This window comes from Prunus dulcis, chromosome 1 (assembly GCF_902201215.1).
Source record: "Prunus dulcis chromosome 1, ALMONDv2, whole genome shotgun sequence".
NCBI lineage: Eukaryota > Viridiplantae > Streptophyta > Magnoliopsida > Rosales > Rosaceae > Prunus > Prunus dulcis.
In genome coordinates this window covers 42,522,073-42,539,370 of record NC_047650.1, presented here as the reverse complement: position 1 = coordinate 42,539,370, position 17,298 = coordinate 42,522,073, and the positions used below count along the sequence as shown (strand labels likewise).

Sequence of the window (17,298 nt, the reverse complement as noted above, 5' to 3'; positions counted from 1 at the left end):
ACTTGCTTGACACGTGTCAATATTCTGAACAGCGAAATCAAGGCTCTTTTGTATTGTTTGTGTTCTGTTTTTCCCCTTTTCTTGAAGAAAGAAAGAAAAAAAAAATTTCAGAAAATGGGAAAACAACTTCAAACCGAATGATCAGCTGTTTCTCAATCAGTGAGGGAGATTGGTGTTGAAGTGTCAATTCAAGTGGAGGGTGTGAGTTTTTTTGGCTCTGAGAGTTCCTGGGATTCGTTTATTTACTGTTTATTTTCTTGAAACTCAGTTCATTGAGAGTTTGGCTCTGTTTTGAGGTCTCTTTGGAAGTTTGGAGAGAGGGGTTGGTTTTTTTAACTTTTACATCCAAGCCCAGGTGAGCTCATGTTGTTTCTCATTCAAATAATTACTTATATATATATATATATATATATTTCTTCATCAATTTGCTGATAATATTATCAAAATTATTGCTTAGAGCTTCAATTTCTCAGGTTCTGCTTAGTGTGTCTTTTACTTTTCTAGTCTAGTAGGAATAGGAGTTTCACTGAAATCAAATTGTTGTAGAAAGCATTTGATAAGCATAAAGCAGTAAGCGCATAAAGCCTGAAAATTCCCACTTTGCTTGAAGTTGATTATTGGATAACATTTGACAAGTTTCAAAATCATGATCTGGTTAAGTACAACATCATTTTCCAGTTATGAGATTACTGTGGATGAGAAAATGGTTAGCTGTATAATTTATGGTTTGGGCAAGTAGTAGTAGCTTATGATTCAGGTTCTAGCATTTTGTAAATTAATGTAGGATCTGTTCCTGTACAATCAATACGTGCTGCTACTAGTGTTCGTTTCGAAACCAATTGGAAGATTTGGTTGGGGAATCTACCTGCCAAGTAAGAAGTTGCGTTTTATTGGTAGCGTGTTTCATTTCCTTTTTGTCCACATGAAGTCATGTGGTGATGTGCCAAGCAAGATATAATATCTACGATTTTAGTTGGCCATTGTTGGGTTTTCTAAAATTTTATCTTGAAGTTTGAAATTTCTAATAAAACAATACTTTTACATCGATGTAATGGGGGGTTTGTCGGGTTAAAAAGGTTTGGAATTGGATTTGTGGTATCTCAGTTGTTTTTCTTTGGCCTTGTTGACTAATAAATTTATGGACTTTTGAGCTTCCTTTCTGCAACCTACAGGCTATGAAAGGTTATGTAATTCAGCATTGTAAGCTTTTAATATCTCATAATTTAAGACAAATATAAGAATTGACCTAATCTGTTGAACCTTCTACCAGAAATCAGAATGCATTAGAATTTAGAACAAGGATTATAAAAATGATGCTTTCTTTTTGCTCTGTACAATTTTTACTTTTGTTTTTTATCTGTAATCAATTCCCACATGATTGACAACCATATACCAATGTGTGATAACCTAAAAGGATCGTGCATCTTTTTGTCCTGGCAGAAGTGATCAGACCATAACCACTAGCTTTTCTCTTTTTGGCAACACAAAATGTGAAATGTGATTGTATTTTAGTCAGTTCACTGTTATGATGACATTTGATTATTTATTTGAGGGATACACTCTATGTACTGAGTCCCGAAATCCACTTGCTGCTTTTACTGTAGGTGGCGAAGGTGATTGAATAGTGACCTGTCTATAGTTAGAAAGCCTGTACGAGATGAAGTTTGTGAACAATATCCGGGACAGCTGAATTAATTATTATATGCTATTATGGAGTACACAGTAAGGTAATGATTCTCAGCTTATCTCTGTTTCTCTCCTATCACTCTCTCCTCTCATCTCTTCTATGAACCATATTTTATAAATAATATCCTTTTCTTCTTTTTATTTTTGGCTCAGCGAGAAAGCCTTCTCAAATAGAGATGTCTACATTGGAAATTTTAAGGGAATTCTGCCTCATGGTAATGGTAACTACACATGGTCTGATGGAACAGTCTATGAGGGTGATTGGGAAGAAGGAAAAATGACAGGCAAAGGGAAGCTAATTTGGACATCGGGAGCGCAATATGTAGGTGATTTCTCTGGTGGTTACCTTCATGGTTATGGCATCTTTACTGGATGTGATGGTTCTTTTTACCAGGGTTCATGGAGGATGAATATTCAGCATGGGATGGGGAAAAAACAGTATTGTAATTCAGATATTTATGAAGGATCATGGAAGGAAGGAGTACATGAAGGTAATGGTAGGTATTCGTGGAATAGTGGGAATGCATATATTGGGAGTTGGAAAGGTGGGAAAATGTGTGGTAGAGGGATCATGAAATGGGCAAATGGTGATCTTTTCAATGGCTTTTGGTTGAATGGGTTAAGAGATGGGTCTGGAGTTTATAGGTTTGCAGATGGGGGATATTATTTTGGAACATGGAGTCGGGGCTTAAAGGATGGAAAAGGAACCTTTTATCCCGTGGGAACTAAACATCCTTCCTTAAAGAAGTGGTGCAGCTCTCTAGATTATTGCAATGACGGAACAAGTTTGTCTGGGTTACTAAATTCAGAGGAAAGCAGGGCTCAACCAAGTGTTAAGCGCAGTTTTTCAGAGAAATTATCGATTAGTGGACTTTTAAGAAATTCAAGTCGTATATCACACAAGGCTATGTCATTAGATAAAAATTGGACCCATTGTGATCCTTCTCGAGAGTTTATACGTTATGATTCCTTATCTGCATTGTCCCATGCCTCTGAGGAAGGTCAACCTGAGGCACAAGATAACAGTTCAGTTTACGAGAGAGAATACATGCAAGGGGTGTTGATTAAAGAGAGAGCTAGTAATTATACAGAGATATCACGGAAAAGTAAACAACGAAATAAAATTGCAGTGATGCAAGAAAAGAGGTCATGTATTGACATTTTTGGAGCCCATAGTAGGAGCTATTATTTAATGCTTAATTTGCAACTTGGTATCAGGTAAATTCCTTTACCCACATCTTTGTAGTCTCAAATTATTAATACTACTGTGTCAGAAAACTGACCTCTTAATATTTTACCCGATGTCTGAGTTTTAGAAATTAAACATATTGGCTTGTTGGAACATTGGATTGCATATACCCTTGGCTGCCAGTAATTTGTTAACTCATTTAAATGCTCTCCAGGTACCTTGATTGTGCCATGTCTTTTCCTCTTTGCTTATGCTTTCTGACAGTCAGTAAGTTTTGGTCATGGTGCAGCCTAACTCTAGTTGATCACCCTTAAAAAAGGAAGTAAAAAAAAAGGTCTTTTTGGGATATTACATGTGTGCCTTTTTTGTATTGGAGGGACCATAACTCTCTGATTTGACTTCTTTGGATGTATATATATATATATATATATATATATATATATCATAATTGGATATAAGTTTGAACTCCCAAATCAAATCTCAATTTATTTGGGTGGATCTGTTTTCTGCTAAACTCAATTTTTTTATAGGATGTTTTATACTTGCTAAATATTCTGTTTGAAGCTCACAGGTACACTGTTGGGAAGATCACACCAGTTCCTGTACGTGAAGTTCGATCTTCTGATTTTGGAGATCGAGCCAGAATAAGGATGTATTTTCCTAGAAAGGGTTCTCAGTTTACACCTCCGCATTATTCAGTTGATTTCTATTGGAAAGATTATTGCCCTATGGTCTTCAGGTAATAGTTGTCTTATGTGCATTGTCTAACCTGTGAAAGTGAGTGACATAATGAGCATCATGCATTTGGGGTTGTTTGGTTTCTTAAGAGTGCATATTCGTCCGCATATGTCTCAATGAAGGAAAATCCTAAACTCTGATTTGTTATCTTTTCTCCATCATAAGAAATAGAGTCAGCCCTCAGTTTTTGTTTTGGTTGATCAATCAAACTTTGTGTTTTTGGAAAAGTACCTAATGTATGAAACTTGATATTTGAAGTTTTCAGTGATACAGATAAAAAGTAGTCACAACAGATTGCAATAGTTGTTCTCTCAACATTTCTATCTTTATAAATGTAACTTAACTACCTTCTGTGCTTCTCATACATATTTTTCTGAAATATATATATATATATATATGTCTTATGTTATCTCTTCTTTTCATTTTTTAACTCATCTCTTATCATATTTGGTGATGCATATGTTAATGTGCTTGTTGTACCTGCATCTTACATGATTATCCTCCGTAACTGCGATAGTTGTGTAGAAATAGAACTTTAAAAATGACTAGTTCTTTTAATATTCGAGTATATCATTTTTGTTTATACATACATGGCTTAATCATATACATTGTAGGATAAAACGTATACACATTGTAACCTTGCAAGTTTATGCTTCTCATGTATCCTATGCAAATAAGCAGTTGAATCTCTTTCTGCCTAATTAAAGTGTGTTATATTTCAGGAATTTAAGGGAGATGTTCAAATTAGATGCAGCAGAATACATGATGTCCATTTGTGGTGATGATGGCTTAAGAGAACTTTCTTCTCCAGGAAAAAGTGGCAGTATCTTCTATCTTTCTCATGATGATAGATTTGTGATTAAGACTTTAAGAAAAACTGAACTGAAGGTTTGAAGTGCAAACTTCTGTGCTATATATACATAATTATTTCTTTGTGCTCAAAACTCCTGGCAGGCCAAACAATTTACTTGTTTTATTGAATTAACGTAGCAGTTCTCTTACTCTTTTTATTTTGAACCTTGAAACTAGATTCTTAGTTTTTTATTATTATCAATTTTATAGGGTTTACATTCTATTTACTCCAGCTCCCTTTCATGTTCTTTTAAATAGTTGAAATTCTTAAAATTTGATATTATCATTCTAATTGAAAATTCTAAAAAAAAAAATGATTAAATTCATGTCTAGGGTTCAACCCTGAAAGACAAATTAGTGGTCCATTTAAGGCTTCTCCTAGCTGAGTTACAGTGTTATCAGTGTTTTGGTCCACTCTGTTTTCTGGAACATTTGGATGGAGCGTAATAGGAGAATTTTTGAAGACTATAAGGGAGTGGGAGTGAGCGAGCTTTGGGATAGAGTTAAGTACTGGGCAGCGTTGTGGGCTTCGGTTACAAAAGAGTTTAAAGACTACTCTTATTCCACTATTATGAGGGATATGGCAGCTTCGGTTAACTGGGGTAGGGGGATGTGGTGTTCTGTGGTTTTTCGGTTGTGTTCCTCCCTGTTAGCTTGGGAGGGTTCGGTGCTGTTTGTTTCTCTCTGTTTGTTTTTGTTTCTTCAGTGGTGGTTGCCTTTTCCACCTCCGTGTTCTTTTGCTTAATAAATTTCGTTTCTTCTCAAAAAAAAATAATAATTCTACATGAGGACTTAGCTGTTTTTCCCTGAAGGATGTTGAAATGAGTTGTGAATCATTTTATTTTTCCCCTTCTTATATAGGTTCTGCTCAAGATGCTGCCTAGCTATTATTGTCATGTAGGAGAACATGAAAACACTCTCATAACAAAATTTTTTGGGCTCCATCGGATAACATTAAAAGGTGGAAAAAAGGTATCTAGCTAATTATCACTCCCTCAGATTGCCCTAGTTTCAGTTCTGCCTTGCTTGTCACCTTCGATTGGTGTGACGTCTTCTAAATGCATTGTTTCCAGGTACGCTTCATGGTCATGGGGAATATGTTTTGCACTGAATTACGAATTCATCGCCGTTATGATTTGAAGGGTTCATCTATTGGAAGATCTACAGATAAAGATAAAATTGATGAGAATACCACATTGAAAGATCTTGATCTGAAATTTGAATTTCATATGGACAAGTTATTGCGAGAATCCCTTTTTAAGTAAGTACTTTCTGAATTTATTTTTGTAGCGATGCCAATATAACCAGTTTTTCATCATATTTTTATTGGGTAAAGAATGGTTTCATATCACAATGCTTAAGAAAGTAACATTTTTCATCAACTTTCTTTTATAATCAAATAATTTGTTTTTGAAAGTTACTTCAATTCCATATATAATGTGTTAACTGTGAAATTCTGGTTTTTCATTGCCTAAGCATCGTACTGGGATAACTTAATTGGTCAGAAGGTGATGAAAGTTCTACAATATAATATACTCAGTCCTGAGTTAGCTGTGACACTCTAGTTCTCCAAAGCTACTTGCAAGAGCATTTAACGGACTTACATTATGTAGATGCCAACTCCAAAAATCTTCTGAAATAGTGCTTTGATTTTAAAACTAGCTAAACTTTGGTGAGAATACTTCAGAATTATTTGGGAGGGTTGGTGAAAGTTCCTCTATGTGGTAGGCTACCCTTATAGATATATGTCCTGCACTAGTTTCTCCTTCTAGTCCTCTGCATCTGGATCTTTGGATTCTGACATGCAAAGCTTGCCTTGAGGAAAGAGCGAAGCGAGTTGATGAGATTTTTCCAACCTCAACCCTAAATATGAATCATTCACCTTGGTACATGGGAACTGTGTAATCCTTGGAAATCACTTTCTTTCCCTGGTTGATTTGTATGTTAACAATGCTTTGAAATCTCCCATAGTTGAATAGTTTATTTATTTTTGCTGTTGTATGGTGTAGTGGCGAAGGTGCTTGGCCTAGTTTAACTGAAGACGGCAAATTTGATGTAAAAATATGTACCAAATGCTACAGGTCTTGTTTTGTTTTTCTCTGTCCTGATATCTTTTGACCGCAAGTGCAACGTCCTAAATAACTTCACAAGATCTTATTAAATGAGGAGTTTTAAGGTGATTTTTAGATTTCCGATCAAAATGGATTTGAGATAAGAAAATACTTTTTTCTCTGTTTCTGCAATTTTTATTGTTGTTTTTCATTTAAAACACTACTTATCAGTACCATTTTATTATTTTGGTAACAAAATGCTTGAACTTCTTTGTGAAGTCTTAGTAGTACGATATATATTTACAGTAATACATGGTGTATTCACATCTTATAGTATAAGCTTGCTGCTTACCGATTATGTTTGAATCGCCAAAAGAAAAATTCCTGAGTAAGCTCTTCCACGTTTTAATAATCTTTAGGAACTTTTCTTCCTCTTCATTTTGCAGACAAATATCACTAGACTGCATGTTCTTACAATCTCAGCAAATAATCGATTATAGCCTTCTATTGGGTCTACATTTTATAGTTCCTGAGAATCTCAAGGCATTTTCACAACCTCCTGGTACAATGCACAATCATGAGAATTTAGCTACTGGTGATGGTAGGCATCTCTTTCTGATTCAAATACCCTTAAAATGAACTTGTAATTTTTTTTACATATTTAATTTACTCACTTTTTTCTGATATCTTCCGCATTTAGTGATGTGAATAGTTTTCTGATTAATGATTTCTTTAGCCAGCAACACAAATATCCAGTACAGTTTTGTGCGTACTGCTGAACGAGTCACTCTAAAACACACACTACACAGGTTAGTCTCAGTAAAATCATGCACTCGGACTAAACACAAAAAAGGACTGTATGAAAAGAAAACCCGACAAATTTTGTTAACAACTCAATAAGCAGGCTAGTTCTCATGAGTCTTTACATTTTTAACCAACTGACCGTAGTATTGGTCGACATTTTGTGTGCAACCCAAACACAAGGGCAGACTTGTAAGAATGAGGGTTCACAGTTGAACACCTCTTCTGATTGTTGTTTTTGGAGCTAAAACCCCAAGACTGAATGAACTGGCTTTTGGTGGATACAGTTAAGTAATTTTCATAACTTAGAAATGGCACACACCTGAAGCATGAAGAAACGGTGAAGAAACATAATGAACATGACGGAGACTGGGGCACCTTTCCTGCAGCTAATTTGCTTCTAACACCAACCCAATTCCCTTCTTCACCTCCCTTTATCTTTGCAGATATGAATAAAATGCTAGGATTACACTTTCCTCTTCCATAAAACTAATATAAGCAGCAGCGTCAAGTCATAAATGGCCAACTCAGGTTAACTGATATTTTCATTCTTGGTTCTTCTCCAGCCAGCTCAGCTGCATAACCTAATAAAGTGTTTCCTCTTTCTCCAGCCAGTTTGCCCCTAACAGGAGCCAAATTCCCATCTTCACCTCCCTCTATCTTTGTAGATCTTCATTAAATGCAGCATTACTCTTTCTTTTTTAGTAAAAATAATATGAACATCAGCAGAAATTCAAAAAGTAGCCAGCTCAGTTGGAATAATCCATTGCTCAGTCTACCAAGACAGCCCAAGCACTATGTTGATATTCCTGATATTGGAGTAAAGCAATTTTCGAAAGTCCTTTTTCAATGTGTATTTCAACTTATTCCAATTTGATCAGGTGTGACTTCTTCACAAGGGGAGCTTTTGATTCCTCCCAAAGGCCTTCTACTGGTAACTCATGAACCCGGCTCTGTCAGTACTGCACCAGGTCCTCACATCAGAGGAAGTACATTGAAAGCATATTCTCTTGGTGACAAAGAAGTTGATCTTTTACTCCCTGGTACAGGAAGGTAGCTTCTATAATTTGCGCTTTTGCACTTATTTTTTACACTTTTGAACTTTTGCGCCATATGCATTTGGATCTCATGTTACCTTGGTATGTGTGGAATGACAAACTCTAAAAAAAATTATATTATACAGCCTAACCTACTAATTAGCTGTTATCTGATGTGCTCGGTTATGCTTATGTTAGTATCGCATCTGAGATGCAGTGCTAACTAGATTACCAATACCATAGAACTTAATAGCTTCAAAACTGTTGTTGGATTAGAGAGCAAGTGTTTTTTGATCTGGCTTAGTGAATTGGCTTTTTATTAGATGCTGCTTCTGTTTGGATGTAAGAATTCAATAGTCTTTCTCTTAGTTTTTCCTTTTTGATTATATTCCTATGATGTGTAGTTGTTGTTCCAACAGCATTGAAACCATTGGAACTAGAAAAAAGCAGAAATGGCCAAGTTTGCTGGACTTTTATAGAATGAATTACTTTGTAATGAAAACCAATGAACAACTTCTAACTTAGTTAAATAAGTCAGCTAAAATTAATTTGCATTATAGTTTCAATTCTGTAACTCAAAATATTCAATATAATATCAAAGTGAAGAAATTTATTTTTCCACCTTTATTTTAATTCTGCAACTCTTGTGACTCTGTGCCTTGATTTTTGCAACTTCAGGAACACTGATAAATGATATGTTTTGTCATTGAGCAGCACATAGTCACTGTCAGTTACTTGCTCTTTTCTCAGGTTAAGGGTGCAATTAGGAGTAAATATGCCAGCACAGGCCAATCTTAAGCTTCTGCAGGATGAGGTCGATTCAACAGAAGTCGAACTTTTTGAATTTTACGACGTGGTTCTCTATATGGGCATAATTGATATATTGCAGGAGTACAATGTAAAAAAGAAAGTTGAGCATGCATACAAATCATTGCAGTTTGACCCTCAATCCATTTCTGCTGTTGAACCCAAGCTCTACGCTAAACGTTTCATCAATTTCTTGGAGAAAGTTTTCCCCGACCCACCGTAAGGTTTTCCTCTCCTCTTTCTTGTCCATAGTCATATATCCTAGTAGGAAAATTTTTATTGTTTCTCTCCATGTTTTAAGAGCACCAATTCTTTTATGTCCATATGTTTGTAAAGTTATATAATCATAGAGACGAGTGCATCTGTTTCATGGTATGGATATATAGCAATATTTAGCAGATGGAATCTATATGTTTTGAATAAAAATGTCTCTGCTATTTAAGTTTTGCGATGAAACGGGACGTGGTTCCTATCAGTCTACATGGAGCACTGTGTGATCTGTTTAGCTTCAAGTAGATGTGAAACTCTACCATTGAGATGGTGAACCTCCGATTGAGTTGATAGAAACATGTTGTGCATGCCTATTGCCAAGTTTTAGAGCTGATGTAAATTAAGCAATCTACGTTTGTTTTTTCCAGTGAACTTGTACATTATACTGAGGAGGGTCTAGAATGTTATTGCACATGTCTTCAAATTAACTGTTCATGCAGTCCCTATTTCTTGGTTTGGATTAGGTTTGCATAATATTGGAGACTAGCTGAGTCTTCAGATAGCTGTAAAAGTAGTGCTTTAATTTATTCTATACTTGAGCACACGCTCAAGCGCTAGCTAGCCATTGAAGTGAATTACAATAGTGCTAACCATTCGTTTAGAACCACTCCACAATGCGAGTTCATGATCTGAATCGTTCATCATTCTGGTCCGTATTTAGACCCAAGGTTTTAAATGTTTGATACTACCGAAATATCTCTCGTAATATCCATACGATGGGGTTGCCGATATTCAAAAGGAGGGGAAGCGATACCTTTCCGGGAGAGAGGAGAGGAAAGATGAAGCCTGATCGGAGATCATTTAGGAATTTAAGTAGGACTCAAGACCTCAACTGCATATGCTTGAGTCAAACAACATTCCCATCAACCCTAACCTTCTCACATGCAGCTCACATTTCATAACAATCAAATGTTTATATCAATCCTCTCACAAACTTGATTTATGGGACCCTTATCCGCATAGAAAATTGAGAGTTCTTCCTCAGAATTGGAAAAAAAAAAAAAGAAAGGAAAAAAAAAAAACTCTCACCTACAAAACAGAACCCAATTTTCACCTTGCAAAGACCCTTTATATTAAGAGAGGCATATATACACTTCACCCTTTATTAAAGCAAAACAGAACCCAACTGACCAAAAAGAAAGTTACTAATTTCTGTATAATAACATTCAGACGTCCACATAGGAGAATTTCTGTATATATATATTATCATGAGTTAATACGACGCTAATCACTCGTTTTGATCTATTTCGAATGCAATTTTGTTGTCTGAACCGTTCAATTTTTAGGACATGATTCAAAGATTATTCCTGCAAAATTTCATCCAAAAATCAGAGGTTGTTTAACCACTTAATTATTTTCATGAATATTTCATTGTCTTATCGAAATCATTATGTTTGTCTATTTATTTGATTGTGTTTGGATATTTCTTTTTGAATTGAGGAATTTTTGCATCTTTCGATGATGATCTAAAAAATAAACGGATCGGCAAAGGACCCACCAATGTAGTGGTTTGGAGCAATTGCCCTCCAGTTATAGTAGTAGAAATATTATACTTTCTTAATTTGTTTGCCAAATACTAAAATCTAATCAAACTTTAATTCATAACTGAAAGTTCATAGGAAATAATAAAAATAGATTGGTGACTATTGGGAAAAGCGAAGAAAGGTTTTCTTTTTGTTTTCAAATTATTTATTATGTAAAAGAAGAAAAAGTCTATGGAAATTATGTTCCAAACTTGAACCCAAAATCAGCAAATTTGAGACTCATCGCGACGGTGCCCCTACAGTTTGTTATATTATGCTTCTAAATAGGTGCTTCCCAAACGCTGCGATTGCCTAGAAAAAGCATCAAATTGATTCGCCTTATATTGGCTACAAAAGTATTTTCATAAAAGGATAAACACTTTAACTTAAATTTTTTTTTTTTGGGGACAAAAACTACATCTTACAGGAATATCCCCAAATGCACCTAAATAAGAATTAAACATTCGCATGTATAGATTTTCGCCTATATAAACGTTCGGTACGATAATAACGTACGAACGTCTACATAGAAGAAGAACTGCATGCATATATCATTCAGAAGATTTTCCATTTATGCTCCAATGAGTCGCAAATCAACCCTATGCAGTATTGAGCACTCAATGGATAATTCGAAACTGCAGAGGCAAGCAAATGCGAGGTTCAGCATTCCAGCAAAGATAAAGAAACATAAAGCAAATACTAGATTGGAAGATGAAAATAAAACCAGCTAAACGAGAAACAGTGTCGGGTGTAACTATTAACTAAGCATGTTTAATCAGCTTAATTTTAGTCTATATTCTAAGAGAAATTCCAGCCATATACATTTACCTGATATGAAATCATTTGTATACTCCTTACTGATTTTCCCATGGACCATTGCACCCACCTGATAAGAAGCAGTCATGGAAATTTCAAATACAAAATGAGGATGAAGTGGAAACCTAAGAATTGAAATTCAGAATCTGAAACATACCACAAAAACAAGATTTAATTCATCACTGCCAGAATTAACATATTCATCAATGTCAACCAACTTTTCTGAACTATAAGAGAGACCTGCAATCCCAATACAGCTGGTATATTAGTCCTGGTCACTAAACTCAGAACTTTAAAGAGAGGTATACAACGCTCACCTACGACGCGAGAGTTGACAGGTAAATGTCGCGTTACAGGTTCCTCAACGACACGCATAAGAATTTCATTTGTATCTTTGTCACGAATGCATTTATGCCCTAGTAACTCCACTTTAGAATTGCACAAGTCAAAAGACAAAGCCATGAGTAAGTTCTATGGAAATATTTCGTGAATACATGTCAAATGGGAGTAGAAGCTAACTTACAGATGACTCCACAAAAGCGCTTGCACGTTCTTGGTATGCGAACATGGGGTTTAATTTCAAATAAAACTCCTTGATCAGTTTTCACATACACAGCTCCTACCATACCGGCTTTATTAAGTTTGCTATCCAAAATCGCACGAAGAGCCTAGACGAGTCAAACACTAACAATCATAAGTTATATAACCAAAAACAATAAAGAAGCATAATATAAAGAGAGTAATTGTAAGACATATAATCCAACGACAAAAACTTTCTTGTAACGATGATAACACTGTTTTGCTATCCACGGCCAACACAATGACAAGTGAAAAAATTATCCCATGTGTCATTGTGTTATTGGCACGGGAATTTATGTGGTTGATGATATCCTATATTTGGTTAGCAAAGAACTTATAAGGATTTTATAACCTAAGAAATTAATTTTTTTAAGGTCTGATCAATGTCAATTGTAATTCAAGAACAAACCTCGTAAACCCTTCCAGGCCTAAAATCATTTAGATCCTTCTTTTGCTTGAGCAGGAAATCAGCGTCTTCTTCTGAATCCAGAATCTTCCACTTCTTTCGAACGAAGCCCTTTGTCAGAGAACCATTTTCTACAACAAAAATTGCCCGGACCTTATCATTCGCATTATTATGTGTGAGTGTGAGTGTGAAATCATCTTCTGTTTTCTCCATTGTTGTTGTCGATTTCTCTTCTTCCAACTTCGGCTTCACCGTCCTATACCTACTGGAGCAATTCTATGACTGCGACTGCAACATCCCCTCCTCCCTCTTCTGCCTCCCCGTATTTTGTGCCTAGGGTTCTTGTCGTGGATATTAACAGGTAGAAGCCCATTTGAATTTCTATATTTTTCTTTTGTTTTTGTTAATTTAAAAAACAAAAAACTTATTTTTTTAAGTTGGCTCTTGAAAAATCTGGCAAGTGATGATGACGTGACCTACAAGGCACTCGGTTTTCTTATGTGTAAAAATAAAAATAAATAAATAAATAAATCTGGCAAGTGGGGACGTGACCTTTCACCTGTGGATCTCTTCTTCTTTCTCTGCTGCCGCAACCAGGAACCGCCTCCATGCTGTCCAGCACAGATAGGATCCACGCCACTGCCCTCATCTATCGACAACATCTCACTCTCAACCTGTTTCTTTTGCTCTGAGCTCTGAGCTATAAACTCTCTCTCACTCTATCTATTTCTCTCTGTTCGGCTCCAAAGGTCTATCACCTCCAACGGTACCCACCACCACCACCACCACATCTCTCCTCTCAATATATTCTTTTGTCTAAATTTCTGTTTGGTAGCTGAGAAAAAGGTATGGAAACAAATTTACATTTTTATATTATTTTCTCTACAGTCTGTTTGGTTATTTTTGGACGATTTCTTGGTTATATTTTAAGCCTTTTATGTTTTTTCTGTTTCTTACGACTGAGACTTTGAATTTCTCAGTTTTATTTTCTGAAAAAAGATTGAATTTTGTGTTAAATTTCATACACTACTTTTACATATATGTGACACTCTACTTTTCTTCTTAATAACTTTGAATATAACAGTTCTTAACTGGAAATATTACTAATATAGAAGAAGTCTACAGTCGTCCATATTGAATATGATATATCATAAGTTATAATTTCTATGCCATATATTTTTTTTTTGGTGGTAATATAAACGATATTCTTTTCTGACTTTTTGGTGAAAGCAATGCATGTTTGTAGTGGACTAGTTGCATATGGATTACCACTTGTAATTTGCTATAATTTCATTCGCGTACCCTCAATGGTTTATGTCTCTTGTTTGTTCCAGGACTGGAAAGAGAAAAATGAAGAGACAGACCTTAGGGCCATGCTCAACGCGTAATTCGAAGTCAAGATTTGGAGGGATCAAACAAGGTGAAGATGAACGGAATGATGAAGATTCTATGTATCAACTTCCTGGAATTCCACTAACTCCTTCCAATCAGAACCTGAACCGTGGAGTTACTTTTGTTCTTGAAAAGGCTTCTTTGGTGCCTGCTTTTGTCGGAAGGGTAAACATTTTTATGATTGCACCAGGGTCATCCCTTTGCCTCTCCTTTTCCTGTTTTAATGATTTTGAGTTGTTGTTTCTCTTATTATCTGTGTAATAATTTGTGGTACTTCAATCCAATCACTGCTTCTGGTCCTTCGTCTGGTTCTTACTTTGTTCATTCTGATTTACCTTATATTTTCCTTGTTCAGAAATACCAGATTTTAAATCCACAAGTTCATGCTGACTTCCTGCGGAGAAAGAAAATGGATCCATATAAATACAGACCCGACATTGTTCATGAGGTGCGTAGCGACATTGTTAAGTTTAGATGATTGGTAACTTCTCATTAAGGCACATCTTTCTCCAACAACGTGCAGAAATATACTTTAGGATTTGAGCTCCTTGTGGCACACCAATGACTAATTTTAAACAAATTGAAGCCATTGCCAGTTTAACAGTGACCTCAATTTGATGTTTCTATCATGCAAATGCACTTTATTTTTGTCTCAACAAGTCCTTTTTGCAAATATGTTATGTTCAGGCTCTCCGTCAAATCATGGATACCCGACTTTGTAAGGCTGGTAGATTACATGCCGTGTATATTAAAACTGACGAAGGGGTGCTCATTAAAGTTGAACCACATGCTACCATACCAGAATCGTTGGAGAAGTTCTGTTATATGATGTGTTAGTGTTTCCTTGATAACAGAGTGAACTATTATTCTTATCTATTTTCGTCCGCATTAAAAAAATTTACCATACTTTCATCTTTCTTCTTATATATCGCAGCACAATTATTGCAAAAGTTGAGCATTAAATCCACGGGTCGACGTGAAAGACTCTTGCGTGTGGTTAAGAACCCTATAGCTCGGCATTTACCTGCCAATTCCCTCAAGATAGGTAAGCCTCCGATAATGTGCAGGGTTCTGTTTTCATTTAAAAGCTTCTTTGACTGAAAACATGTTGTCATTTCAGGCCTTTCCATGAGTTCGCAAAAGGCAGTTGACTTACGGGATTATGTGCATGCTGTCAGCGATAATGTCAACCTTGTTTTCGTGGTATGAGCATTGTTGTTCCTATCATATGTTTTCATTACACATTTGGTATTAGTTGATTAACTAGCCTGAAGTTCAGGTTGGTGCAATGGCTCACGGGAGAATTGATAGCGAGAATGCGGATGATATCATATCAGGTTATGCCTCTCATAACTTGTCTTTGTCTTTTTGTTTATACTATTCGAAGAGAAAAAATGTTGGTGTTTTTCAGAAACGTGCTTAAAAGCCAGAAAAGAAATCGTATTATAGTTAGGAAAGTTTACCCTAGGCTCTCCTTTGGTAATATTTTTTGCTTTGAGTGAGGAGTCCTGGTATCGGATTCCATCCCTCTAGGTTCTATATTATTATACTTGAAGTCTTGGCCAGTTTGATGGTTCCTTTGATTGCCATGATATTGGTCTACTTTTTGTTTCTCTTCGGTTCGGGGCAAAAGCTCTTATTTTGTTTTGCTTTATGATTTTGTTTGTTAATAAATCTTTTTTTGTGCTTGCAGTTTCTGATTATCCGCTGAGTGCTGTGGTTTGCCTGGAAAGGATAAGTATAGCATTAGAGAGAAAATGGAACATTCTGTGAATCAGTTATGATTAGTATTATTGCTCATGTCTGCAGCAGAAACAAATTTCTCTCGAGAGTTATGTTGTGGTATTCTTTGGTTTTGGATTACAATACAATAATCTTCTTGGGTTTAACAGGATGAATCGAATTATGCATCTTTCCGCGGAGATTTTGTTTACTTTATGTTGTTGATCATAAACGTTAGTACGTTGACAAGGTTTAGTATTTGATTGAACAAATGATATGTGGATGATATATCCAGTGATTCTCAGACTATTCTCTGGGAAGGTCCCTAAAGAAAAAAATAGGTGAATCTGTTTGTGGCTCTGCTTTTATTAGCTCTTCTTGTTGCTCGGCATATTGTTTCGATCCAATCTCTGCCTGAGACGAACGGTTGAAATGAATCAAGAGTCTTTATCATCCCACTGTCCCTTGCTCCTTCCCAAAGATTTTTCTTGTGCATAGAGGATGTCATTAAACTCACCAGCTAGTAACCAAGGCAGGTTCCAAGCACTTGCCATATAGATTCACCCTTCTAGATAGACAAGGATGTCCATATACTGCTGTGAATAACCAGGAGGATTTTATGCTCATATTCCTCCAGAGAAGCCTTATAGCATCAAAGACTTCAGCATTGGAAAATCCAACTTGAGAAATCACTTTCTTAGCTTTAGTAGAGCTAAATCTAGGTTCACAAATAAATAACCATAACATCCAACTTATTATATTTTTTAAAGTCCTGCATGATTAATGATGAAAAAAGGTAAACCTGGGGCAATTACAGTACAGGGATATTATCGGACTGAACTTCTCCAGGCGGCTCGACTGCAATAACATCACCACCAGTACGAACACGTTTCACTGCTCCTTCCTTCAGTATCTCTCTGCTCTCCAACCCACTGTGGGCAGAGAACACAAAGTTTGGCTTGATGCTCGCACCGTAAGAATCAATTCACCACATTGTTACTTAGCTCTTTCAGTTTCTACCCAGTTTCCTTCCTTTCCTTTCCTTTCCTTGGTGATTGTTGGCTTTTGGTTGTGGCTTAGCTAACCACAAAATAATGTTCCAAAATAGATGTGTAATATATTTTACTATATCAACCTACAAAAATATTATGAATCTATACTCTGTTGTTGCACTCCATTCTTCTTCTTTTTTTCTAGTTATATTTGAAATGTTGGTGCCATTACACACAAAATGTGCATGTGAAGCAGCCGCTCCACATTGCTCACCACCTTAGAGAGGTTGGCCCCACTAATGTATGTGAAACCCATTGTGGTACAAATTGCAGCACTCCAAGAAAAAGAAACAAAAAGGGACTAGCTGGTTATGGCCCAAGACGGCAACCCAAAAGGTCTTGGCAATTTTCATGTTGAAAGGTTGAAGGTTCAGGGG

The 17,298-nt window shown here is 36.0% G+C and overlaps 2 protein-coding genes and 1 pseudogene across 2 annotated transcripts; 2 read left to right on the top strand and 1 right to left on the bottom strand.

Annotated features, from left to right (window-relative positions):
- Positions 1-97: 97 nt before the first annotated feature.
- Positions 98-9,636, top strand: LOC117631388 (phosphatidylinositol 4-phosphate 5-kinase 7-like). Its single transcript, XM_034364512.1, has 10 exons — positions 98-355; positions 1,605-1,727; positions 1,840-2,904; positions 3,447-3,614; positions 4,336-4,501; positions 5,327-5,437; positions 5,539-5,726; positions 6,963-7,117; positions 8,199-8,370; positions 9,105-9,636. The coding sequence occupies exons 2-10, from the start codon at positions 1,711-1,713 to the stop codon at positions 9,382-9,384; spliced, it is 2,322 nt and encodes a 773-aa protein (XP_034220403.1). The 5' UTR covers positions 98-355; positions 1,605-1,710; the 3' UTR covers positions 9,385-9,636.
- A 1,729-nt stretch (positions 9,637-11,365) lies between these two features.
- On the bottom strand, positions 11,366-13,404 carry LOC117620315 (annotated as a pseudogene).
- A 95-nt stretch (positions 13,405-13,499) lies between these two features.
- Positions 13,500-15,938, top strand: LOC117615741 (ribosomal RNA small subunit methyltransferase NEP1-like). The gene is made up of 8 exons (XM_034344882.1): positions 13,500-13,601; positions 14,090-14,312; positions 14,503-14,595; positions 14,835-14,979; positions 15,082-15,192; positions 15,268-15,350; positions 15,427-15,484; positions 15,841-15,938. The coding sequence occupies exons 2-8, from the start codon at positions 14,106-14,108 to the stop codon at positions 15,918-15,920; spliced, it is 777 nt and encodes a 258-aa protein (XP_034200773.1). The 5' UTR covers positions 13,500-13,601; positions 14,090-14,105; the 3' UTR covers positions 15,921-15,938.
- Positions 15,939-17,298: the final 1,360 nt, after the last annotated feature.